This window comes from Mercenaria mercenaria, chromosome 15, assembly GCF_021730395.1.
Source record: "Mercenaria mercenaria strain notata chromosome 15, MADL_Memer_1, whole genome shotgun sequence".
NCBI lineage: Eukaryota > Metazoa > Mollusca > Bivalvia > Venerida > Veneridae > Mercenaria > Mercenaria mercenaria.
The window spans coordinates 11434234-11460165 of NC_069375.1; the positions used below are offsets into that span (position 1 = coordinate 11434234).

At 37.2% G+C, this 25932-nt stretch overlaps 1 protein-coding gene across 1 annotated transcript; it reads left to right on the plus strand.

Moving 5' to 3' along the window:
• The first annotated feature begins 6570 nt into the window (after nucleotides 1-6570).
• LOC123547459 (low-density lipoprotein receptor-related protein 5-like) lies at nucleotides 6571-25687 on the plus strand. The gene is made up of 8 exons (XM_053524055.1): nucleotides 6571-6591; nucleotides 7108-7205; nucleotides 11155-11412; nucleotides 14425-14594; nucleotides 15298-15414; nucleotides 16814-16994; nucleotides 23726-23852; nucleotides 24294-25687. Exons 1-8 carry the CDS (start codon nucleotides 6571-6573, stop codon nucleotides 24432-24434), a joined length of 1113 nt encoding a protein of 370 aa, XP_053380030.1. The 3' UTR covers nucleotides 24435-25687.
• The last annotated feature ends 245 nt before the right edge of the window (nucleotides 25688-25932 follow it).

A 25932-nucleotide genomic window follows, 5' to 3' on the forward strand; every position in this document is an offset into this window, starting at 1 on the left:
TTGAATATATTATATTGCAAACAAAAGTTTATTCAGATATGAAATAGAGGATATTTTTTTGTTTTAGTGAAAGATCGAAATATATTTCACAGAGTGAACACTATAATACAATATTTTCACAATTGGCGCAGCCAAGAGTGAAAATGTAAATTTTGTTGTTCATGAGTGAAATACATTTCGATCTTTTGCTGAAACAAATTTTTCAATTAATTTTATGTATTTTCAATGATTTAACTGAATTACATCCAGTTTGTCCGCACAGTGTCATGTGCATCACATCATGATGTCATAATGTTGTGAGGTCAGGATATCTTTGTAGAAAAAGTTGTAAATAATTCTTTTTACTCTTCCTGATTTCTTTTACATTTTATTAGCCCCCCCTCCTCCCCCATATTGTTTTTGCCCTGTCTGTCCGTTGGTATGTATGTCACACTTCATTTCCAGTCAATACCTGGAGAACCATTTGATCTAGAACCTTCAAACTTCATAGGGTTGTAGGGCTGCTGGAGTAGAAGACCCTATTGTTTTTGGGGTCACTCCTTCAAAGGTCAAGGTCACAAGGGCCTAAACATTGAAAACCATTTCTGATCAATAACTAGAGAACCACTTTACCTAGAATGTTAAAGCTTCATAGGATGATTGGTCATGTAGTGTAGATGAGATCTATTTTTTGGGGGGTCACTCCGTCAAAGGTCAAGGTCACAGGGGCCTGAACATTGAAAACCATTTTCGATTAATAACATGAGTACCACTTGACCCAGAATGTTGAAACTTCATAGGATGATTGGTCATGCAGAGTAGATGACCCCTATTGATTTTGGGGGTTACTTTTTAAAAGTCAAGGTCACAGGGGCCTGAACATTGAAAACCATTTTCGATCAATAACTAGAGAACCACTTGACCCAGAATGTTGAAACTTCATGGGATGATTGATCATGTAGTGTAGATGACCCCTGTTGTTTTTGGGGTCACTCCATCAAAGGTCAAGGTCACAGGGGCCTGAACATTGAAAACCATTTCTAGTCAATAACTTGAGTACCACTTGACCCAGAATGTTGAAACTTCATAGGATGATTGGTCATACAGAGTAGATGACCCCTATTGATTTAGGGGGTCACTCTGTTAAAGGTCAAGGTAACTAAATAGGATGATTTGTCATACAGAGTAGATAACCCTTGTTGATTTTTGGGTCACTCCATTAAAGGTCAAGGTCACAGAGGCCGGAATATTGAAAACCATTTCTGATCAACATCTAGAACCACTTGACCCAGAATGTTGAAACTTCATAGGATGATTGGTCATTTAGCGTAGATGACCCCTATTGTTTTTGGGGTCACTCCGTCAAAGGTCAAGGTCACAGGGGCCTGAACATTGAAAACCATTTCCGATCAATAACTTGAGTAGCATTTGACCCAGAATGTTGAAACTTCATAGGATGATTACTCATGCAGAGTAGATGACTCCTATTGATTTTAGGGGTCACTCTGTTAAAGGTCAAGGTCACAGGGGCCTGAACATTGAAAACCATTTTCGATCAATAACTAGAGAACAACGTAACTCAGAATAATGAAACTTCATAGGATATTGGTCATGTAGTGTAGATGACCCCTATTTTTTGGGGTCACTCCATCAAGGTCAAGGTCATGGGGGCCTGAACATTTAAAACCATTTCAGATCAATAACTTGAGTACCACTTGACCCAGAATGTTGAAACTTCATAGGGTGATTGGTCATGCAGAGTAGATGACCCCTATTGATTTTGGGGTCACTTCATTGAAGGTCAAGGTCACAGGGGCCTGAACATTGAAAACCATTTCTGATCAACATCTAGAACCACTTGACCCAAAATGTTGAAACTTCATAGGATGATAGGTCATGTAGTGTAGATGACCCCTAATGTTTTTGGGGTCATTTTGTTAAAGGTCAAGGTCACAGGGGCCTGAACATTGAAAACCATTTCCGGTCAGTAACTTGAGAACCTCTTGACCCAGAATGTTGAAACTACATAAGATGATTGTTCATGCAGAGTAAATGATCCTATTGATTTTGGGGTCACTCCATTAAAGGTCAAGGTCACAGGGGCCTGAACATTGATAACAATTTCCGGTCAGTAACTTGACTTGAGAACCTCTTGATCCAGAATGTTGAAACTTCATAGGATGATTGAAAATTCAGAGTAGATTACCCCTATCAATTTTTGGGTCACTCTGTTAAAGGTCAAGGTCACAGGAGCTTGAACATGGAAAACAATATCCGTTCAATAACTTGAGAACCACTTGACCCAGAATGTTGAAATTTCATAGAATGTTTGAACATGCAGAGTAGATGACCCCTATTGATTTTTGGCTCAGTCTATTAAAGGTCAAAGTCACAGGGGCTTGGTCATGTAAAATTATTTTTCAAAAATAACTCGAGAACCACTTGACCTAGAATGTTAAAACTTAATAGGATGATTGGACATGCAGAGTAGATGACCCCTATTATTTGGGGTCACTTGATCAAAGGTCAACTGAAGTGTAATATGCAATGAATATTCTATTATTTATAATTATCTTCTTTTGCACATACTTATTTTCACTTTTTAGCTCGACTATTCATAGAATAGTGAGCTATTGCACTCGCCCATGCGTCGGCGTCCGCGTCCGCGTCCGTGTCCGCGTCCCGATTTTGGTTAAGGTTTTGTATGTAAGCTGGTATCTCAGTAACCACTTGTGGGAATGGATTGAAACTTCACACACTTATTCACTGTGACAAACTGACTTACATTGCACAGGTTCCATAACTCTATTTTGCTTTTTTACAAAATTATGCCCCTTTTTCGACTTAGAAATTTTTTGTTAAGGTTTTGTATGTAAGCTGGTAACTCAGTAACCACTTGTGGGAATGGATTGAAACTTCACACACTTATTCACTGTGATGAACTGATCTACATTGCACAGGTTCCATAACTCTATTTTGCTTTTTTACAAAATTATGCCCCTTTTTCGACTTAGAAATTTTTGGTTAAGGTTTTGTATGTAAGCTGGTATCTCAGTACTTACTAATGGGAATGGATTGAAACTTCACATACTTGTTCACTATCCTGATCTGACATGCACTAAGCAAGTCCCATAACTCTACTCTCTTTTTTTCAAAATTATGCCCCTTTTTCGACTTAGCAGTTTTTGGTTAAATTTTTGTATGTAATCTGATATCTCAGTATCCACTAATTGGAATGGATTGAAACTTCACACACTTGTTCACTGTCATGATCTAACATGCACTGTGAAGGTCCCATAACTCTACTTGGCATTTTTACAAAATTATGCCCCTTTGACTTAGCAGTTTTTTGTTAAGTTTTTGTATGTAAGCTGGTATCTCAGTATCCACAAATTGGAAAGGATTGAAACTTCACACACTTGTTCACTGTCATGATATGACATGCAGTACAGAGGTTCAATACCTCTACTTTGCATTTTACAAAATTATGCCCCTTTTTCAACTTTTGTATTCATTCAATTGACAAGGCTGTTGAATAGTCGAGCGTTGCTGTCCTCTGACAGCTCTTGTTGATTAATGCTGAGGGTAATTTGTTAATGATTATTGTATATTATCATATTGTTGGCCCAATTTTAATGAGAAACTTAGTCATAATGTTACCTTTGATAATGATGGATGAATTTGATATTGGGTCATCTGGAGTCAAAAACTAGGTCACCAGGTCAAATCAAAGGAAAGGCTTGTTAACACTCTGAAAGGTCACAATTTTGGCCCAATCTTAATGAAACTTCGTCAGAATGTTATCCTCAATAAAATCTTGGACGAGTTCGATATTGGGTCACCTGGGGTCAAAAACTAGGTCATTAGGTCAGATCAAAGGAAAAGTTTGTTAACACTCTAAAGGTCACAATTTTGGCCCAATCTTAATGAAACTTGGTCAGATTGTTATCCTTAATAAAGTCTTGTACGAGGTTGATATTGGGTCATCTGGGTTCAGAAACTAGGTCACCTGGTCAAATCAAAGGAAAAGCTAGTCAACACTGTAGAGGCCACATTTATGACCATATCTTAATGAAACTTGGTCAGAATGTTAATCTTGATGATCTTTAGGTCAAGTTTAAATCTGGGTCAGATGGGGTCAAAAACTAGGTCACTAGGTCAAATCAAAGGAAAAACTTGTTAACACTCTAGAGGCCACATTAATGACTGTATCTTCATTAAACCCAGTCAGAATATTAAACTTGATGATCCTTAGGTCAAGTTCGAATCTGGGTCAAGTTGGGTCAAAAACTAGGTCACAGGGTCAAATCAAAGGAAAAACTAGTTAACACTTCGGAGGCCACATTTATGACCATATCTTAAATGAAATTTGGTCAGAATGTTAATTTTGATGATCTTTAGGTCTATAGGTCAGGTGAGCGATACAGGGCCTTCATGGCCCTCCTGTTTCATTTAGCATGTTTTTGTTGGCAAATTGTTAGTAAAAGAATGATTGCAGACACCCAAGAAACATTAAATAATTACAAAAGATTAAAGCCCTGCTCCCGCCCTACCTTTTAACCTTGAATTATAACTGAAAAAGCATGAAAATGCTGATATGAACAGTAACGCCTGTCAAAATAGAGTCTTACTATTTTATATATAATTATGTCTCCCACCACACTGTGGTGTGGGAGACATTGATTTACTCCAGTCTGTGTGTGTGTCTGTCACAAAGCTTGTCCGCACTCTTAAGTCGAACATTTCTCATCCAATTTTCACCAAACTTAAACAAAATGTGTTTGACCATAAGACCTCGGCCAAGTTCGATAACTAGCCAAATTGGTCCAGGCGTCTTGGAGTTATGGCCCTTGAATTACCAAAAATCGGGCTTTTTACTCTTGTCTGCACTCTTATTTGAATATTTCTGATCTAATCTTCACCAAACTTAAACAAAATGTGTTTGACCATGAGACCTCGGCCAAGTTCGATACATAGCCGAATTGGTCCAGGCTTTTTGGAGTTACGGCCCTTGAATTACAAAAAAATTGGCCTTTTTACTCATATCCGCACTCTAAGTCGAACATTTCTCATCTGATTTTCACCAAACTTGAACAAAATGTGTTTGACAATGGGGCCTCAGCCACGTTCGATAACTAGCCAAATCGGTCAAGGCATTTTGGAGTTACGGCCCTTGCATTATCGAAAAATTGGCCTTTTTATGCCCCCGGCATCTACTGATGCGGGAGGCATATAGTGATCGTCCTGTCTGTTCGTCCTTCCGTACGAGGTTAACCAAATGGGACTGTTTTGTCTAGCATCAATACCCCTTACTAGAATGACTTGATACTAATGCAGATGTAACCTGTGACCATTCCTCATCTTCAGACATCACCTGACCTCAGTTTGACCTTGACCTCATTTTGGACTCAGGTTGCTTTATATGGGCCATCTCTTGGTTAACCAAATGGGACCGTTTCGTCTAGCATCAATACCCCTTACTAGAATGACTTTATACTAATGCAGACATAACCTGTGACCATTCCTCATCTTCAGACCTCACCTGACCTCAGTTTGACCTTGACCTTGACCTTATTTTGGACTTAGGTTGCTTTATATGGGCCATCTCTTGGTTAACCAAATGGAACCGTTTCGTCTAGCATCAATACTCCTTACTAGAATGACTTTATACTAATGCAGACATAACCTGTGACCATTCCTCATCTACAGACATCACCTGACCTCGGTTTGACCTTGACCTCATTTTGGACTTAGGTTGCTTTGTATTGACAAGGATGCCACCGGGGGCATCAAGCGTTTATTGAACGCAGCTTCTTGTTACTCTTGTCTGCACTCTAAGTTGAACATTTCTCATCCGATCTTCACCAGTCTTGAACAAAATGTATTTGGCCATAAGACCTTACCCGGGTTTGATAACTAGCCAAATCCGCCTTGGCACTTTTGATTAATGGCCCTTGAATTACTGATTGGATCCACCCATCCAGACCATATAATTGGATCCACTTGTCTAAAACATCTAGAGAAACTAACATTTTTCATAGGGGCAGTTGTGGGAGACATGCGCTTTTCTCAAAAGCATCTCTAGTTATATATGAAATACCTGTGGTTTTGCGCGCTACAGTGTGGCATGTGGTCGTTAACTGTTACCTATTGTAATCATGGGTTGCATACACACAAAAGAATTTGAATAGCAGCGGAGCAGGGCTTTAACGAAATAAGTTTATTTTTGTTTGTAGCGGATGTTTAGTAATCAGTAAGATTTCAAAGACTGCATTGTCATTGAATGGTAATTAACAGTAAGTTAATTCATAAGTCATAGAAAAAATAGACCCTTTCAGTTTCACAGTTGAGGTGCAATATTAACAAAGTATTACAAAGGTAACAAGTCTTTAACTACATGACTGTTTCCTTATATATACAGAAAAAAACCTTTCATTCATAGTGTACCAAAGGACAACCAAAACATCAGCAGCTATATAAACGTCTCTTACAAAACAAATCAAGGATATCTTCACAAACTGGAATTCTCCGACAACTGGAATTTTTACTTTTAACTGTATATTGATACCGTTTCATATGCTATTCTAAAAAATGAAGAAGGTGGGGGACAGGGTAAAATCTATATAAGGTTAAGCACAAATGTAACACAATACAACACATCTGTTTCATCAATTTATTGTTTTGCTATGACATTAAGCATTACCACAAAATTATGCTAATCTGTCTTGCAACAATTAAGAGGTAATACATTCAGACATTAAATGAAAACTGATTTTTGGAACAAATAAATGCATTATGATGAACTCAGGGATGCCAAACATAAGCCATTTTAGTGAAAATCAGAAACCTGCAAATATTTCTTTGTATACAGTAGTTGTTGCCTTGACCCTATTTCCATCCTGTTGTCCTTGTCCAGATAAATCCTCTCGGTATCTGACCAATACTTAAAATTTCCATCAGTAAAATTTCTCATCTGTTTTACAACATAACTGGATTAGGTACCGTACATTATTGTCAGTTACCAGTCTTGGAAAATGATAGAGACAACTATATATCTAAATGCTGGTTATGTTCATTTGGTGTTTTCAACACTCTGTAGTAAGTTTTCATGTTAAGCTTTCATTTCAGGGAAGTGTATATGTAGGAAAGGAAGATGGTACCTTCTCTGCGCAGATCATTCAAGATCTACACAGACCAAGGGGAATAACTCTAGATTCAGAAATTGGGTAATTATAGAGAGTGATAACGTATTTAGTGCCCTTAAGTATAGGAATAACACATTTTATCCATAATGTTCTGCAAAAAACTTAATCCTATACATGGAAAAAGGAATCAGGCACATGACCCTATCTTTTATTTGCTGAATTTTCTAAGTATATTCTGAAGTTTTGGAAAATCTTACATTTCATTTTGAATTTTTCAAGAAGTCAGAAACTGCTACCTTAATTTCTAAATGTGATGGAATGGTGTTTGCAAAGTTATATTCCTTTACAAATAAAACAGTTTGAGTTAATTATATGTCTGTTTCACAAAAAAATGTTTTTAATTGTTATATTACATGAATAAATGTATAGTCAGTCTTGCTGTTACAATTGTATCTTTAATAAAGAAATAAGGAATAAATTTAGACCAAATCAGGTTGATATTGGTTTTCCAAGCACCTACTTTGATCTATTTTTATTTTCGTACTATTTATAACCCAAGATAAGTTGATATGATATGTACTCATTACTTTTCGAACCGTTTTCAGCCAATCAGAGAAACAACAGAATACAGTCATGTAATAAAGATAAATAACTGTCTTATACAGTAAAAACAAAGTGTGGCCTAAACTTAACTCAGTACTGCTACATTAATTATGTCTCCCCCAGGAGACATATTGTTTTGCCCTGTCCGTCCGTCCGTCCTTCCATCCGTCCGTACGTCACACTTCATTTCCGAGCAATAACTGGAGAACTATTTGACCTAGAACCTTCAAACTTCATAGGGTTGTAGGGCTGCTGGAGTAGACGACCCCTATTGTTTTTGGGGTCACTCCGTCAAAGGTCAAGGTCACAGGGGCCTGAACATTGAAAACCATTTCCGATCAATAACTACAGAACCACTTGACCCAGAATGTTGAAACTTCATAGGATGATTGGTCATGAAGAGTAGATGACCCCTATTGATTTTGGGGTCACTCCGTCAAAGGTCAAGGTCACAGGGGCCTGAACATTGAAAACCATTTCCGATCAATAACTAGAGAACCACTTGACCCAGAATGTTGAAACTTCATAGGATGATTGGTCATGAAGAGTAGATGACCCCTATTGCATTTGGGGTCACTCCGTCAAAGGTCAAGGTCACAGGGGCCTGAACATTGAAAACCACTTCCGATCAATAACTAGAGAACCACTTGACCAAGAATGTTGAAACTTCATAGGATGATTGGTCATGAAGAGTAGATGACCCCTATCGATTTTGGGGTCACTCCATTAAAGGTCAAGGTCACAGGGGGCTGAACATTGAAAACCATTTCCGATCAATAACTAGAGAACCACTACACCCAGAATGTTGAAACTTCATACGATGATTGGTCATGAAGAGTAGATGACCCCTATTGATTTTGGGGTCACTCTGTCAAAGGTCAAGGTCACAGGGGCCTGAACATTGAAAACCATTTCCGATCAATAACTAGAGAACCACTTGACCCAGAATGTTGAAACTCCATAGGATGATTGTACATGCAAAGTAGATGATACCTTTCGATTTTGGGGTCACTCCATTAAAGGTCAAGGTCACAGGGGCCTGAACATTGAAAACCATTTCCGGTCAGTAACTTGAGAACCACTTGACCCAGAATGTTGAAACTTAATAGGATGATCGGTCATGCAGAGTAGATGAACCCTAACGATTTTGGGGTCACTCTGTGAAAGGTCAAGGTCACAGGGGCCTGAACATTGAAAACCATTTCCGGTCAGTAACTTGAGAACCACTTGACCCAGAATGATGAAACTTCATAGGATGATTGGTCATGCAGAGTAGATGACCCCTAACGATTTTAGGGTCACTCTGTTAAAGGTCAAGGCCACAGGGGCCTGAACATGGAAAACCATTTCCAATCAATAACTTGAGAACCTCTCGACCCAGAATGTTGAAACTTCATAGGATGATTGTTCATGCAGAGTAAATGACCCCTATTGTTTTTGGGGTCACTCCGTTAAAGGTCAAGGTCACAGAGGCCTGAACATTGATAACCATTTCCGATCAATAACTTGAGAACCACTTGACCCAGAATGTTGAAACTTCATAGAATGATTGAACATGCAGAGTAGATGACCCCTATTGATTTTGGGGTCAGTCTATTAAAGGTCAAGGTCACAGTGGCCTGTTCATGTAAAATCATTTTTTGGAAATAACTTGAGAACCACTTGACCTACAATGTTGAAACTTAATAGGATGATTGGACATGCAGAGTAGATGACCCCTATTTATTTTGAGGTCACTTGATCAAAGGTCAAGGTCACAGGAGCCTGAAAAGTGACTTGAGAACCACTAGGCCAAGAGTGTTGAAATTTAGCGGGATGACTGGACATGCCAAGTAGATGATCCCTATTGCAGCCAACCATCAGTGTCTCTTTGACTTTCGCTCCTGACCCCTATTGACTTCTTGCCTATAGGACTTTGCATTGGGGGAGACATGCGCTTTTTTACAAAAGCATTTTCTAGTTGGATTTAAATTTTTAGACATTTAAAGCATTATCTTGGCCTTATCAGTACTGTCAATTTGTAGCTAGATACTTGTTTTTCTCTTATTTTTTTTTTTTATGCAAGTCTTGTATACAGTTGAACTTCTAAATAACCGGCCTTCCAAAAACTTCTGAAAATTTGACTATTTTCTCGTCCAGAATTTTCTCCATCTATTTTCTATATAGACCGTACTTCTAAATAACCGAATTTCCAAATTCTGAACACCAAACAATATTTTGAAAAAAATGTGACTTATTTCAATTCAATAGTTTTACTTCCAAAAACCTCATGGCACTATACAATTATCGACTTTTTCATAGGTTGATAAATCCTGATATCAACCTATGAAAAAGTCAGTATTTGTTTTATTACATGAATAGATGTGTATAGTCAGACATTTTATTACAATTGTATTCTCATTTATTTGGACAATTGAAATTGGAAATATAGCTATATATATATATCTATTTTTAGACCATATCAGGTTGATATTGGTTTTCCAAGCACCTGTTTTGATCTGTTTTTATTATCCTACTATTTGTAACCCAAGATAAGTTGTTTTACTTTTCGAACCGTTTTCAGCCAATCAGAGAAACAATAGAATACAGTCATGTAACAAAAACAATTATATTTTTTAAAGCAAATCTGTGCCTTCTGGAAATCTAAATTATTGTATTATTGGAATCTGTTGTTTACCTATTAGCGGTAAACAATTATTTTGATATGCATTAGAATCACATCCTGTCAATCAAAGGCTCAATCAATAGGTTATTAATTTCATCAGAAGACCTGTAGAATGCACAACCCAGGTCACTAGGTCCAAGGTCAAGGTCTCACTTGGAGGTCAAAGGTCAAAAAGCTTTTTAACTTTCTGGCCATTCCATATCTTCTCAACCGTTTGGAAGATTTTGCTAAAACTATCATCAAATATTAATCTCATCAAGAGGACATGCAGAGCTCACAACCTATGTCACTAGGACCAAGGCTGAGGTCACACTTTGAGGTCAAGATAAAATAGCTCAAATTTGTGTCTGCTTCATACCTTCTTATCACAGAAAGGATTTTCATAGAACAAGTAGTCAATTTATTGTTAACCTCATCAAGATAATGTGAAAAGTGCACAACCCAGGTCACTAGGTTTAAGGTCAAGGTCATACTTAGAGGTCAAAAATCAAATCAGATTTGCGTTTGTGCTGTATCTTCTAAACCACTGAATCTCCTATAATTAGCATCAGTTTGTCAATTTTAAGCCCTGTTCAGATCTTAATTAGGTAATGTGATTTTGACAAGACGTAGGCAGATAATGTGACAAGTGCATCCTACAGCAATATAAAAGTTCTGATTTTCAAGTGATTATTGAAAGTGAGAGGATATTTATTTTTTGGAATGACACAACTTTTTGGTAAAGTTGGTTCCAAGTTCACCATCATTAGTTTTAATTTGTAGGTACCTGTATATATGTGACTGGGGAAATGAGCCACATATCCTTCGCTGCTTTATGGATGGTACTCATTGTGATACATTCATTCATGTTCACGGAGGTCATCCAAATATGGTTGTCATAGCAACACCACTTACCATGGAAACAGGGTCAGAGAACAGGAAAACTTTGTATTGGACTGATTCAAAACTAGATGTAATAAGTTATGTAAACATGAGGGATGATGCTGTCATTTGGGAAAAGATACAGTTAAATCATTCTCAGTAAGTTCTAGAAAGGGTATTGTTTTTTTTTAGCTCACCTGAGACAAAAGCTCATGGTGAGCCTTTGGGACCACTGAATGTCCATCATGCGTCGTGTGTCGTCCATTGTGTGTCCATCAACATTTTCCAAAAAATCTTCTTCTTGAAAACCATTTGGCAGAATTACACCAAAGTTCACAGGAATGATCCTTGGGTGGCCCCCTTTCAAATTTGTTCAAAGAATTGAATTCCATGCAGAACTCTGGTTGCCATGGCAACCGAAAGGAAAACATTTAAAAATCGTCTTTTCCAAAACCACAGGGCCTAGGGCTTTGATATCTGGTGTGTAGCATCATCTAGTGGTCCTCTACCATGATCATGATGTTTGTTCAAATTATCCCCCTGGAGTCAAATATAGCCCCGCCCCGGGGGTCACATGGTTTATATAGACTTATATAGGGAAAACTTTGAAAATCTTCTTGTACAAAACCACACGGCCTAGGGCTTTGGTATTTGGTATGTAGCATCATCTATTAGTCCTCTACCAAGAATGTTCCAATTATCCCCCTAGGGTCAAATATGGCCCCACCCTGGGGTTCCCAAGTTTTACATAGAATTACAAAAATTAAAAATCTTCTTGTCTGAAACCATAAGACTTAAGCCTTTGATATTTGGTTGTAGCATTGTCTTACGGTTCTCAACCAGAATTGATCAAAATGTACCCCTGAGGTGAAAGGAGGCCCTGCCCTGGGGGTCCCAAGTATTATATAGACATATGTAGGAAAATAAAACTTTAAAAATCTTCTTGTCTAAAACCACATGACCTAGGCTTTTGATATTTGGTATGATGCATTAGCTGGTAGTTCTCTACCAAAATTGTTCAAATTATGCCCCTTAAGTTAAAAGAGGCCCCACCCAGGGGTCATTTAGTTATTATATGAGTTACATAGGAAAAAATAATTAATTATTTGATCCTATTTCCAAGACTGTTTAATTATAATTACCTGATGATCCCAAGTAATATGATGTTACTTGACTGTGACCTTGACCTGCTGACCTACTTTCTTGTTTTTTAAGATACAGCCTTTAAATTTGGATGACATACACTGTTTTGCACAATGATCGTAAAAGTGAATTTCATTGACCATGAATGTGACCTACTGACTTTCTTAATATTTTAGTATGAGTTTGACATTTGAAACATGTAGCTCATATTACTCAGGTGAGCGATCCAGGGTCATCATGACCCTCTTGTTTAGGTCAACTGAGCACAAAGTGCTCATGGTGAGGTATTGTGATCACACTGTGTCTGGCGTCTGTCGTGCCTCCGTCAAGTCGTCCATCCTTCGTCAACATTTGTGTTTTAACAACATCTCCTCCAAAACCAATGAATGGATTTTGATGATACTTGGCCATGATGTTTCTTGGGTGGTCCTCTACCAAAGTTGTTCAAATGGTTTTGCTTGGTTGCACATAAGGGCTGCCAGAGATAAAAATAGAAAAAACATCAAACTACATCTCCTCCTAAACCAATGGTCCAATTTTGAAATAATTTCACACAAATGATCCTTATGTCACCCTCTACCAAGATTGTTCAAATTATTTTGATTTGTCAGAAAACATGGCACATGGCTGTCAGAGGGCGTGGTCACTTTTCCCTATATGTATATAGTGGAAACTTTAAAAATCTTCTTGTGTGAAACCACTAGCTCGATTTTAGAATAACTTTACACAAATGGTCCTTGTGTGACCCTCTACCAGTATTGTTCAAATTATTTTTGAGTCATCAAAAAACATTGCCGCTAGAAGGCCTGGTCACCTTTCCCTATATGTATATTGTGGAAACTTTAAAAATCTTCTTATTTGAAACTGCAAGCCCGATTCTAGAATAATTTTACACAAATGGTCCTTATGTGACCGTCTACCAAGATTGTTCAAGTTATTTTGATTTGTCAAAAAACATGGCTGCCAGAGGGGGTGGTCACTTCTCCCGATTCCCGATATGTATATAGTGGAAACTTTAAAAATCTTCTTGTTATAAACTGCAAGCCCAGTTTTAAAATAATTTTACACAGTCAAATAGTACTTGTATGACCCTCTACCAAGACTGTTCAAATTATTCCGAGTTTTCAAAAAATATGGCTGCCAGGGGGCAATATTGGTCACTTTTCTTCTCTGAATCAGTAATAGCTAGAGCCTTGATATTTGGCGTGTGATATCAGAAACCTAACTCTGTACTTATACAAACACACTTGAAGCCTTGTACACAGGTAAGCGCTTTAGGGTCAGTGACCTTCTTGTTACAGATATGGTATTTTACCCTGCATAGCAAAGGGAAACAACCAGTTTTTTAAGGAATGCATAGCATGAGTGAAAATATTTTTTGTTCTTGGCTGAAAATTTATAAATGTTTAACATTACATAGAGGACAAGGTTAGTCTTAGTTTTTTGATGTAGGAATTTATCATGACTATTTGGCTATACACCAATGATGAATGGAAATGAAACGGAAACCATTTCCATTCTGACTGTCAGTTATCAATAAAAAGGAAGTTTGACAGTGAAACATGAAAAGGTGAAATTTATGTCACTGATACACATTTTATAATTTATTTTATTCGTCTTTATTATGGTTTCCTTGTTTACTTTGGTGAGTGTGCCACTGTGGGACAAAAATACTGTTTAGGTGTATAATTCTTTGTGAGAATTCTTTCAAGCTGGCTTTTAGAAGATCAGAAGATGACCTGTTTCGTGTTATTTTGATTAAACAGACCAACAAACTTATATTCTGATGATAATTCATAAATTTGTGTTTAAAGAAAATTAAAAAATGATTGTCCACAAATTTCCTCAAAATCTATGAATTATTTCAGTCTTGGTATAGAAAAATCACAGTTTTTAACATATACTAAGAGTCAGAAGTTTGTCAGATTGAGCTTTTGTTTGGTGATGGATGTATTTAACAAGACATGAAGACATTTCTCTGTGACGTGATAATGGGAAAAAACTGATGGTATAATAATATATTTGCAGGAATACTCATCCTGTTGGTCTGGTAGTTACAGACAGCACTATATATTTTACTGACTGGAACACACAGTATGTACATAACATGAAGAAGTCTGATGTTACTGCAGTAATGGATATACATTTGGACATGGGAAGTGTGTTTGGGATGGATCACATACAGAAACCTCTCCAGGGTAGGTTAATCCTTTAGGTGTTTGTTTAACCTTTAGCCTGCTGGCAGCAAGTGATTCTGCCTTTGCAACCTGTGCAGACAGCCTGCTTATCTGTGCAAGCGGATCATGGTCTGCACTGTTCGCTATTCAGTCTGTGAATTTTCAGTGAACATCCCATCCAGTCATAAATGGTACTGCCCAAATTGAATGATGGACCAGTCCATTTTGGAAATTTAGCAATCTAAGGATTAATTTACATCGTTCATCTAAGATTTACATTGCTTCTGATAAAACGATATGAACTTCTAATGAGCATACATAGTTATGAAGTCATGTAGGTCTATAGTTCGACACTAAAGTTTGTTGGGCTAAAGCCAAAACTTGAAGAAAAAAGTATTCCATAACAATATTTCAGTTACTAAGGTGGTCAATACATGCTATCAGTGTTCCTGTATTCCATACAACTTCCATAAGATACCACCTAAGGGAAGGACAAAAGGTGTACTTATTTGGATACAAGTCTCAAAACTCTTTTAACACCTTATTGACTATTTTTTTTTAGCAGAATTTTAAACGGACCAATGATAGAATCTACACTAAGACTGGTCTCTAAACTCGTGTTATAACCTTAGATCCCGGTGTCACCTTGGTTATATTAATTACTAGGAACATTGATCTGTTATAAATGAAACCTAATGCTTTGACATGTCCTCTATGTTTGTAGTTTCACAGACAGCCTGCTCAGTAGATAATGGTGGATGTACACATTTGTGTCTTGTCAAACCCGAGGGTCAGCATACATGCCTGTGTCCAGGCAGTGGAAAAAATGTATCCTGCACAGGTATGGGTTTTATATGTTGTCCTTGTTATGCCCACAAGCATAATTTGTAGTTAGGTGTTCACTTTGCCTTAGTCTGGATGTCCATCAGTCTGTTCATTTGTCCATATTGGTAATTGACCATTGTATTATTATTCAGCATGAAGATATTAATTCACAGCGGTTTTTATGCCCCCAAAGGGAGGCATATAGTTTTTGAACTGTCTGTCAGTCTGTCGGTCTGTCAGTCTGCCCGCAATTTTCGTGTCCGGTCTATATCTTTGTCCTCCATGGATGGATTTTCGAATAACTTGGCATGAATTTGTACCACAGTAAGACGACGTGTCGCGCGCAAGACCCAGGTCCGTAGCTCAAAGGTCAAGGTCACACTTAGACGTCAAAGGTCATTTTTCATGATAGTGCATTCGTGTCCGGTTCATATCTTTGTCATCCATGGATGGATTTTCAAATAACTTGGCATGAATGTGTACCACAGTAAGACGATGTGTCGCGCGCAAGACCCAGGTCCGTAGCTCAAAGGTCAAGGTCACACTTAGACGTTAAAGGTCATATTTCATGATAGTGCATTGATGGGCGTGTCCGGTCCATATCTTTGTCATTCATGCATGGATTTTAAAATTATTGGGCATGAATGTGTACCACAGTAAGATGACTTGTCGCGCGCAAGACTTCAATAATTTATTGTACAATCAATGCTTTTTAATGAGCTTGAACCCTGACTTGGAAAATGATGTTGACTGAGGGCGTTGCCAGATGTTCATATCTTTTTTCCCAGGTTGATAGATCTTGGTATTGACCAGTTTTTTCGTATTTCATCTATCAACTGACATGGTATAAATTTTAAGAACATTTGCAAAGTTGGTAAATCTTTTTGGTCATAAACTGTGTTGGCTGTTACGTTGTTATGATGTCACTTGCTGAATCCTGCCCTTGCATGTTTGCTTTTGATGGTTTCTGCACAGATTAATGTGAGTTGTTGGTTAGAATGCATATTTCTTAGTAAAAAGCTAATAACCTTTAATTGTTATTAATCATGTGACTTTGTCTAGAGCAATAGAAAGGACTATATATGTAGTTTTAATTGTAAAAGAAGGTGACCCGCATAAGTAAAGATATGGGAATATTTATTTATGTATTGTAAGATCTTTGCTAAACATCACCTGTAATTGGAGACCATAGAAAACATTAGTTTCATTTCAGATTTATACCTGAACTTAGAACATGGAATTAAGAGAATGCCACTGAAACTTACTTTAATCTTGAGCTAAAGTAGTAGTTAGAATATATGGCAGTATTTCATTATCTGAAGTAGTTAAGTCCCCCGTCACTACATAAGTAGGTTGATACTTGCCCAAGTAAGTGTTAAAACTTGCTATGCTGAATGAATATTTGTTATTGATAGTTAAAGGAAAGAAGTTGCCTCCTCATTCTGATCTGATGGATAAACTGGACACAAAGAAGATGAAGCCTGTTTCAATGGAGACCAAGGACTCGATACTGCTGGTTGTTCTACCAGTGACTGGTGTTGTCATCCTTCTGCTTGCAGTCATTGTCATTGTGTTCTGTTACCATAGGCACAAACAGTGAGTAGGTTTGGTTAACTTCACAAGAAATCAGTCTTTTATTTAAATAGTAATGAAAGTTGGTTATTACCAATAAAAATGCAGTTATAACCAAATATTCTTTTGTATATCACAGAAGCATCATGTTGTATAAAGGTAGATGTTATGGCATCCATTGTCAGTATATTCCTATACACTTGCAATACAACAGTGGCAGGCCTGAAGTGGTTATTTATAGGACTATAGCTATATTTATATAAGTGAACAGCCCAAGTGCCAGTATAGGATTAAGAGTTCTAGAAACCACATAAAGAAGGTCATTGCCATTTAATTTATTGTATATCCCTAAAAACAATAACAATTGCTTGGTTTTTTGAATCTGTCAATTGTATAAATATTAAAATGAATAATTATGCCCCCCTTTGAAAAAGGAGGGGTATATTGTTTTGCAGATGTCGGTCGGTAGGTCGTTCTGTCTGTCGGTCGGTCGGAATGTAGACCTATCCGTTTCCGGATGATAACTCAAGAACACTTGGGCCAAGGATCATGAAAGTTGATAGGGAGGTTGGTCATCACCAGCAGATGACCCCTATTGATTTTGAGGTCTGTATGTCAAAGGTCAAGGTCACAGTGACCCTGAATAGTAAAACGGTTTCCGGATGATAACTCAAGAACACTTGGGCCTAGGATCATGAAAGTTGATAGGGAGGTTGGTAATGACCAGCAGATGACCCCTATTGATTTTGAGGTCAGTATGTTAAAGGTCAAGGTCACAGTGACCCTGAACAGTATAACAGTTTCCGGATGATAAGTCAAGAAAGCTTTAGGGTCACGAAAGTTGATGGGGAGGTTGGTCATGACCAGCAGGTGACCCCTATTGATTTTGAGGTCAGTATGTCAAAGGTCAAGGTCACAGTGACCATGAACAGTAAAATGGTTTCCAGGCAATAACTCAAGAACGCTTGGGCCTAGTGTCAGGAAAATTGATAGTTAGGTTGGCCATGACCAGCAGATGACCCCTATTGATTTTGAGGTCATTAGGTCAAAGGTCAAGGTCACATTGGCCAGGAACAGTTAAATGGTTTCTGATCTTCTTGTCCAAAACCATAGGGCCTAGGGCTTTGATATTTGGTATGTAGCAAAATCTAGTGGTCCTCTACCAAGATTGTTCAGATTATTTCCCTGGGGTCAAATATATCCCCACCCTTAGGGTCACATGGTTTCTATAGACTTATATAGGAAACGTTGAAAAACCTCTTGTCCAAAACCACAGGGCCTAGGGCTTTGATATTTTGTATATAACATCATCTAGTGATTCTCTACTAAGATTATTCAAATTATTCCCCTAGGGTCAAATATGGCTCCGCCCTGGGGGTCACATGGTTTACATATACTTATATAGGGAAAAACTTTGAAAATCTTCTTGTCCAAACCACAAAGTCTATGGCTTTGGTATTTTGTAATGTAGCATCATTTAGTGGTTCTCTACCAAGTTTGTTCAAGTTATCCCTCTCGGGTCAAATATGGCCCTGCCTCAGAAGTCAAATGGTTCATATAGACTTATATAGGGAAAAGCTTAGAATCTTCATGTCCATAACTTACATCATTCAAATTTGGACCACATGTATAGTTTTGAGTGGCAAGATGAACCTTGACATGAGTTGACCTTGATCTTGACCTAGTGACCTACTTTCACTTTTCTGTACCTACAGCCTTCAAATTTGGACCGCATGCATAGGTTTGTGTACTGAAAAAAACTTTGACCTTGTTATTGACCTAGTGACCTACTTTCACATTTTTGAAGGTACAGGCTTCAAATTTGGACCACATGCATAGTTTTTTGTTCCAGAATAAAATTTGACCTTCATTTTGACCTAGTGACCTACTTTCACATTTCTCAAGCTACAGCCTTCAAATTTGAACCACAAGCGTACTTTTGTGTACTAAAATGAACTTTGTTCTTGAGATTGACCTAGTGACCTACTTTCACATTTCTGAAGGTACAGGCTTGAAATTTGGACCACTTGCATAGTTTTGTGTTCCGAAATAAAATTTGACCTTGATTTTGACCTAGTGACCTACTTTCACATTTCTCAAGCTACAGCCTTCAAATTTGAACCACATGCATAGTTTTGTGTACCGAAATGAGCTTTGATCTTGAGATTGACCTAGTGACCTACTTTCACATTTTTGAAGGTACAGGCTTCAAATTTGGACTGCATGCATATTTTTGTGTTCTGAATTGAAATTTTACATTGATTTTTATCTGTTACCTACTTTCACATTTCTCAAGCTACAGCCTCCAACTTTGAAGCACATGCATAGTTCTGTTTACCGAAATGAACTTTACCTTGAAATTGATCTAGTGGCCTGCTTTCACATTTCTCAAGCCACCGCTTTCAAATTTGGACCACATACACATTGTTTTGTACCTAAATGAAAATTGACCTTGATTTTGACCTTGAGCTAGTCTTGAAATTTGGAACATTCAAAAATGGCTCAGTGGATGGCGCCACGATCAATCTGTACTCTCTTGTTAGGTTAATAGGTTAAAGGTCAAGGTCAGATTAAACCAGAATGGTAGAACTTTTGTTTACAATGAGCATATAATTTCTGTTCCTTGTGCAATTACTGAATGCATCAAGGGGGGCATTTCGTGTTCGACGAGCTCTTGTTTTTTTTTGTGATGTGTCCTCGTGGTAAAATGATGGCACTTTATAATCCAGGTGGCAGTCCAATAACCACTATTGTGCCTGCTTCTCTATATTGTTCTGGGTAACAAGACTTTGTCGTATGCAAGTTTGTTACTATTTACAGTAAGTTGTATAATAAATAACTTCTCACTTGATGAAAACTTATCAAACTTGGTTAGAAGCATCCTTTCACATACCTTGTAATTTTGTAAAAATGGTTGACTTAATTTAGGGGCATCAAAAGCAAGAAAGAAAAACTTCTAAACAACTAACCATGCACTACTTGATGGATCTTTACTAAACTTATATAAAGCATCTTTCAGTGAGCTTCGCTCAGGTTTGTTCAATGATTTTACTTTGATTACTTTGGGGTTGCTACAGTGGTCAATATTTTACTAGGAATTATAACAAAGACTTAAAAGAAATATTCTCTACAAGTGCAAGGCTTTAAAGTAAAACATTTTACTTGAAGTGTTTGCTAGTGATCCCTCACCTAGATTGTTTAGGTTGATCTTTTGGACCAAAGTCGGGCTTCAACATTGGTCAGGTTTTAGTTCATTTGAGCACAAAATGCTTGATGTGAGCTTTGGTGACCACTCACCATTCGCCATACATCATCTGTCCACACTTTCTTCAAATTTCATCTTCAGCACAACCAAACAATCTGCAGGAATATTCCTTGGTTGGACCGGTTTCAAAGCTGTTCAAAGAAATCTATTCCATGCAGAACTTTTGTTGCATTGGCAACATTCAAGAAAAACTTCTTAACCTGCCTGGAGAGCGCAGTTCTATGGATCACAGGGTCAGGAGTTTGATTTTCAGGCAAGATGTATGTCACCTGTGATGATTTGATAAAAATCATTGTGCCTCTCCATTCTTGATTCACGTGGAGAGGTAGGCAGTTACTTGCAGTTAACAGGTTAGAACTGGTACAGAATCCAGAAACACGGGCAAGGTTAACTGCCTGCCATTGCATTAATGAAATATTGTTGAGAATGATGGTAATCCGAAAACAAAGAAAATAGCTTAAAAATCTTCTTGTCTGAAACAAGTTGTCAAAATTATTTTGATTTTTAAAAAGAAAAAGAAAAAGGACCCGCTGTCACCAGAGGGAATGGTCACTTTTTCTTCATATTGCAGAAACTTAAAAATCTTGTTACAGATAATTAAACCTATTTTGAAATAAGTTAACAGAAATTATTTTTAATAGCTAAAACAACCCTTATTAATATTGTTTAAATTATTGAGATTCATGGAACAACAGCTGCCAGAGCTAAAAATAGAAAATCCTTCAAGTAACATTTTCTCCGAATTGACTAGTCTGACATTCAAATGATTTTCGAGAAATCCAAGAAATGTTCCTCGGGGAGAATCTCATCAGATTTTCAAATTGTTGATTTGTCAAAAAAAAGGCTGCAATGGTGTGGGAAATTTTCTCAATATGTATGTACAGGAATTTTTGTACCTCCTGACATCAAAGTTGTAAGATGGGGTATACTGGTTTCAGGTTGTCTGTCTGTCTGTAGACACAATCTTGTGCGCACCATCTCTCCACATCCCCTTGACACAATTTAATGAAACTTCACACAAGTGATCAGTAACAACAGTAGTTGTGCGTGGGGCATGTTAGGTTCTTTCAGAAATTTTTTTTGCAGAGTTACGGGACTTTGTTTCTTGTTAACATACTATATGCACATACAGTCTGCATTATGCAATCTTGTGCGTGCCTAATCTTCTGAACCCATGCACACAATTTAATGAAACTTCACACAAGTGATCAGTACCAACCCTAGTTGTGCATGGTGCATGTTATGTTCTTTTAGATAAATATTCTGCAGAATTATGGGATTTTGTTTTTTAGCTTAACTATTCGAAGAATAGGGGAGCTATCCTACTCATCCCGGCGTTGGCGTTAGCGTGATCGTCACACAAATGTTAAAGTTTGCGTACCACCCCAAATATTTTCAAAGTCCATTGAAATATTGCTTTGATATTTTGCATACTTGTTTACCATCATGACCCCAGTCTGTAAAAAGGAGGAGACAACTCTATCAAGCAATTTGACTGAATTATGGCCCCTTTTCGACTTAGAATAAATATTGAAGTTGTGTACAACCCCAAATATTTTCAAAGTCCATTGACATACTGCTTTGATATTTTGTATACTTGTTTACCATCATTACCCCTGTCTGTAAAAAGGAGTAGGCAACTCTATAAAGCATTTTGACTGAATTATGGCCCCTTTTCGACTTAGAATAAATGTTAAAGTTAAAGTTTGCATACCTTGTGACCCCTTTTGATTCCATACCTCATGTTTTTATTTTGATGTAAATGAGATGTGGAACCAAAATTTGTAGTCTTGTTTGGTGCCATATAACCTATACTGTGTTGGTGCGCCGTAAAACCCAAACAAATAAATAAATTGCGTACAACCCCAAATATTTTCAAAGTCCATTGACATATTGCTTTGATATTTTGCATACTTGTTTACCATTATGACCCCAGTCTGTAAAAAGGAGGAGGCAACTCTATCAAGCATTTTGGCCCCTTTTCAACTTAGAATATGCTTATTGTAATGTTATAGTTTTACTCATAGCATTTTATACTATCAAGCACTGAGAATAGTCGAGCATGCTTTCCATTGACAGCTCTTGTTGTTACTATACTGTATACATACAGTCTGTATACATACAGTTTATATACATACAGCACATAATTATGCAATCTTGTATGTGTCAAATTGCAGTGTACTGTGTCAGTGCATGCGGAGGACACTTTCATCACCTTTAGTGATAGCTCTAGTTTAAAATGTTCTTGTCAAAAACTACTTGCTCTGTTTTAAAATTTCTTTACAGAAATGTTGTTTTTGTACCCCCCGACAACAAAGTTGTAAGGGGGGGTATACTGGTTTCAGGTTGTCTGTCTGTCTGTCTGTCCGTCTGTCCGTAGACGCAATGTTGTGCGCACCATCTCTCCTTATCCCCTTGACAGAATTTAATGAAACTTCACACAAGTGATCAGTACCAACAGTAGTTGTGCATGGGGCATGTTAGGTTCTTTTAGAAAAAAAATTTGCAGAGTTATGGGACTTTGTTTTTTTGTTACTATATTATATACATAGACACAATCTTGTGCGCCCCATCTCTCCTCATCCCCTTGACACAATTTAATGAAACTTCACACAAGTGATCAGTACCAACAGCAGTTGTGCATGGGGCATGTTAGGTTCTTTTAGAAAAAATATTTGCAGAGTTATGGGACTTTGTTTTTTGTTACTATACTATATACATAGACACAATCTTGTGGGCACCATCTCTCCTTATCCCCTTGACACAATTTAATGAAACTTCATACAAGTGATCAGTAACAACAGTAGTTGTGCATGGGGCATGTTAGGTTCTTTCAGAAAAAAATTTGCAGAGTTACGGGACTTTGTTTTTTTTTTTGTTACTATACTATATACATAGACACAATCTTGTGTGCTCCATCTCTCCTCATCCCCTTGACACACTTTAATGAAACTTCACACAGGTGATCAGTAACAGCAGTAGTTGTGCATGGGGCATGTTAGGTTCTTTCAGCGACAAAAATTGCAGAGTTATGGGACTTTGTTTCTTGTTAACATACTATGTACATACAGTCTGCATATGCAATCTTGTGCGTGCCTAATCTACCAAACCCTTACACACAATTTAATGAAACTTCACACAAGTGATCAGTACCAACCCTAGTTGTGCATGGTGCATGTTACATTCTTTTAGATAAATATTCTGCATAGTTATGGGACTTTGTTTTTTGTTACTATACTGTATACATACAGTCCACATAATTATGCAATGTACTGTGTCGGTGCATGTGGGGGGTACATTCATCACCTTTAGTGATAGCTCTAGTTTGTTGTTGTTTTTTTATGACCTAGCTTGTACCAGGATTGTTCAGATTATTTTTGTGAAAAAAATATGGTCACCCTTAATGCTGTTAGAAAAGAGTGTACTACTGTACAGTCTCTTCATACGTGTGCATGATGATAGTATTAGTATATGTTGTCTATATTTGTAGACGTAAGCAGAATTGGATGTTCAAGTTTGTACAATACATGAAGTCCAGACAGTCTGAGGATGCTGAAGGACTTGTCTCTGACTCCACAATGTCTGTAGCAGATCCTAACTTTAAACAGTTTGATGATGTAAGTTGTTGAGACAGTGGTTTATCTATCGAATTTATGTGTTTTCCCTGCTGTCTGGTTGGTCTGTCAATAGCATAGTAACAGTTTTGTAACTTTCTTGGTAAATCGCAGTTTACTTAATTTTCAGTATTTGCAAGGGTATCCTGCCTTTCTAACTTAAAGTGGAAATAGTAATATCAATCGAAGCCAAACAAAATCTGGGATTATGATGGAGTCTGTTCGATTGATGTGTAACAGAGTTCTGCTTAAGCCGGTGCTAAGGGGTGTAAGAGGTGTTTCATTTTTCATTACCTCTTGTGAACAGACTTGATCAAATAGAGTTTGCTATTATTCTGCTTGGTTGCATTCTTTGCTTCTAAAGGATCTTTTTACAGATTTCATTGCCAAGACCATAAGTTTCTATATTATGTTACCTTTATACAGAGTTTTATCACATTACAGATTGACTATCCGGAAGACCAGTATTGTCTGAGAAGCTATGGTGGTAGAAATGATTACAGAGAAACTTCGATGATTTCCAACGACTCGGCATTCACTGAGATGAAAGATTTTGAAACTTACAGCTCCATTGATAATCTCTAAATTCATATTTTGCAGTCTATGAATTTCGTAATGTGTAATGTACTGTCAGGGTATTTCTCCACCATTGTATTCAGTAATTCATTTGCTGTTTGTTCACCATGTTTTTGATATTTATATTGAAGAATTTATATTTGAAAGCTATATGACATACTGATACCTATTTTTGATTTGTTTTGTTTATCCGTTCACAATAAAGGAAAATTATTTATCATAAAGATGTATATTTATTTACAGATTTTTTTTTTATATTTGTTCATATTTACAAATTATAAGTGAGTAGATGTACAGATTAACATAAGACTTTTGTTTTTTTCTGTATGCTTCACTCTACAGAGTTTAAATCTTTATTACAAGATTTTTTGTTGAGCCCGCTTGCGGATGCGAAGACATAGTTGTCCAAATGGCTGTTCGGTGTATGTGCGTGGGTGCGTCCGTCTGGATTTGTTTGCCCGGACCATAACTTTGACATGCATGGAGCAATCTTGTTTATATTTGGCATGAATGTTAACCTCAGTGAGACGGAGTGTCGTGCGCAAACCCAGGTTCCTATCTCAAAGGTCAAAGTCACACTTACAGGTCAAAGGTCAAATTCAAAAATGACTGTCCGGAGCATTTCTTCTTCATGCATGGAAGGATTTTGATGTAACTCGGCACAATTGTTCACCATCATGAGAAGGAGTGTCACACGCAAGAACCAGGTCCCTAGGTCTAAGGTCAAGGTCACACTTAGAGGTCAAAGGATACAAGAATGACAACTTTGTCGGGAGCATTTCTTCTTCATGAATGGAGGGATTTTGATGTAACTTGGCACAAATGTTCACCACCATGAGACGGAGTGTCATGCGCAAGAACCAGGTCCCTAGGGCTAAGGTCAAGGTCACACTTAGAGGTCAAAAGTCAAATACAAGAATGACTGTCTGGAGCATTTTTTTTTTATGCATAGAGGGATTTTGATGTAATTTGGCACAATTGTTCATCATCATAAGATGGAGTGGATCCTAGAATTACTTCCCTTTGTTGTTACTATAAATAGCTTATATTCGTAACTTTTTTATTACTGGTCATAGGGAAAAATCAAGACCACTTTTCTGTCGTACAACATGCTTGTTACATCCAATTTTCAGGCGATTTTTGACCTATCTCTACTGGTGATGATTTTTGTGTGGACATAGAACTTCTTTTATTTTTTTTTTTAAGATTTACGTCCCTTTATTGTTACTTTAAATAACTTATATTGTAACTTTTTGCAATCTCTTTTTTTTATTAATTTTGGCGTAAATGTTTGCCTCAATGAGGCAGGGAATGTCATGTGCAACTCTCAGTCCTTTTGAAGTACTTGTGAATTTTTGTTTAGTACATTGAATATCGTTACATTATGAATTACAAAGATTTGACATATATTTGTATACTGGATGTACATCAGAATTTAAACCAAGTACTGTACAAATGCAGACAAGCTAGTCATTTATTAAAAAGTGCTACAGTACTGATTCAGCAA

Excerpts from the sequence above, each read along its gene's own strand:
- LOC123547459 (XM_053524055.1), top strand. The coding sequence starts at position 6,571 with ATGAAGAAGGTGGGGGACAGG. Across the intron at positions 16,995-23,725 it reads TGTTACCATAGGCACAAACA|ACGTAAGCAGAATTGGATGT; the intron begins GTGAGTAGGTTT and ends CTATATTTGTAG. Across the intron at positions 23,853-24,293 it reads ACTTTAAACAGTTTGATGAT|ATTGACTATCCGGAAGACCA; the intron begins GTAAGTTGTTGA and ends ATCACATTACAG.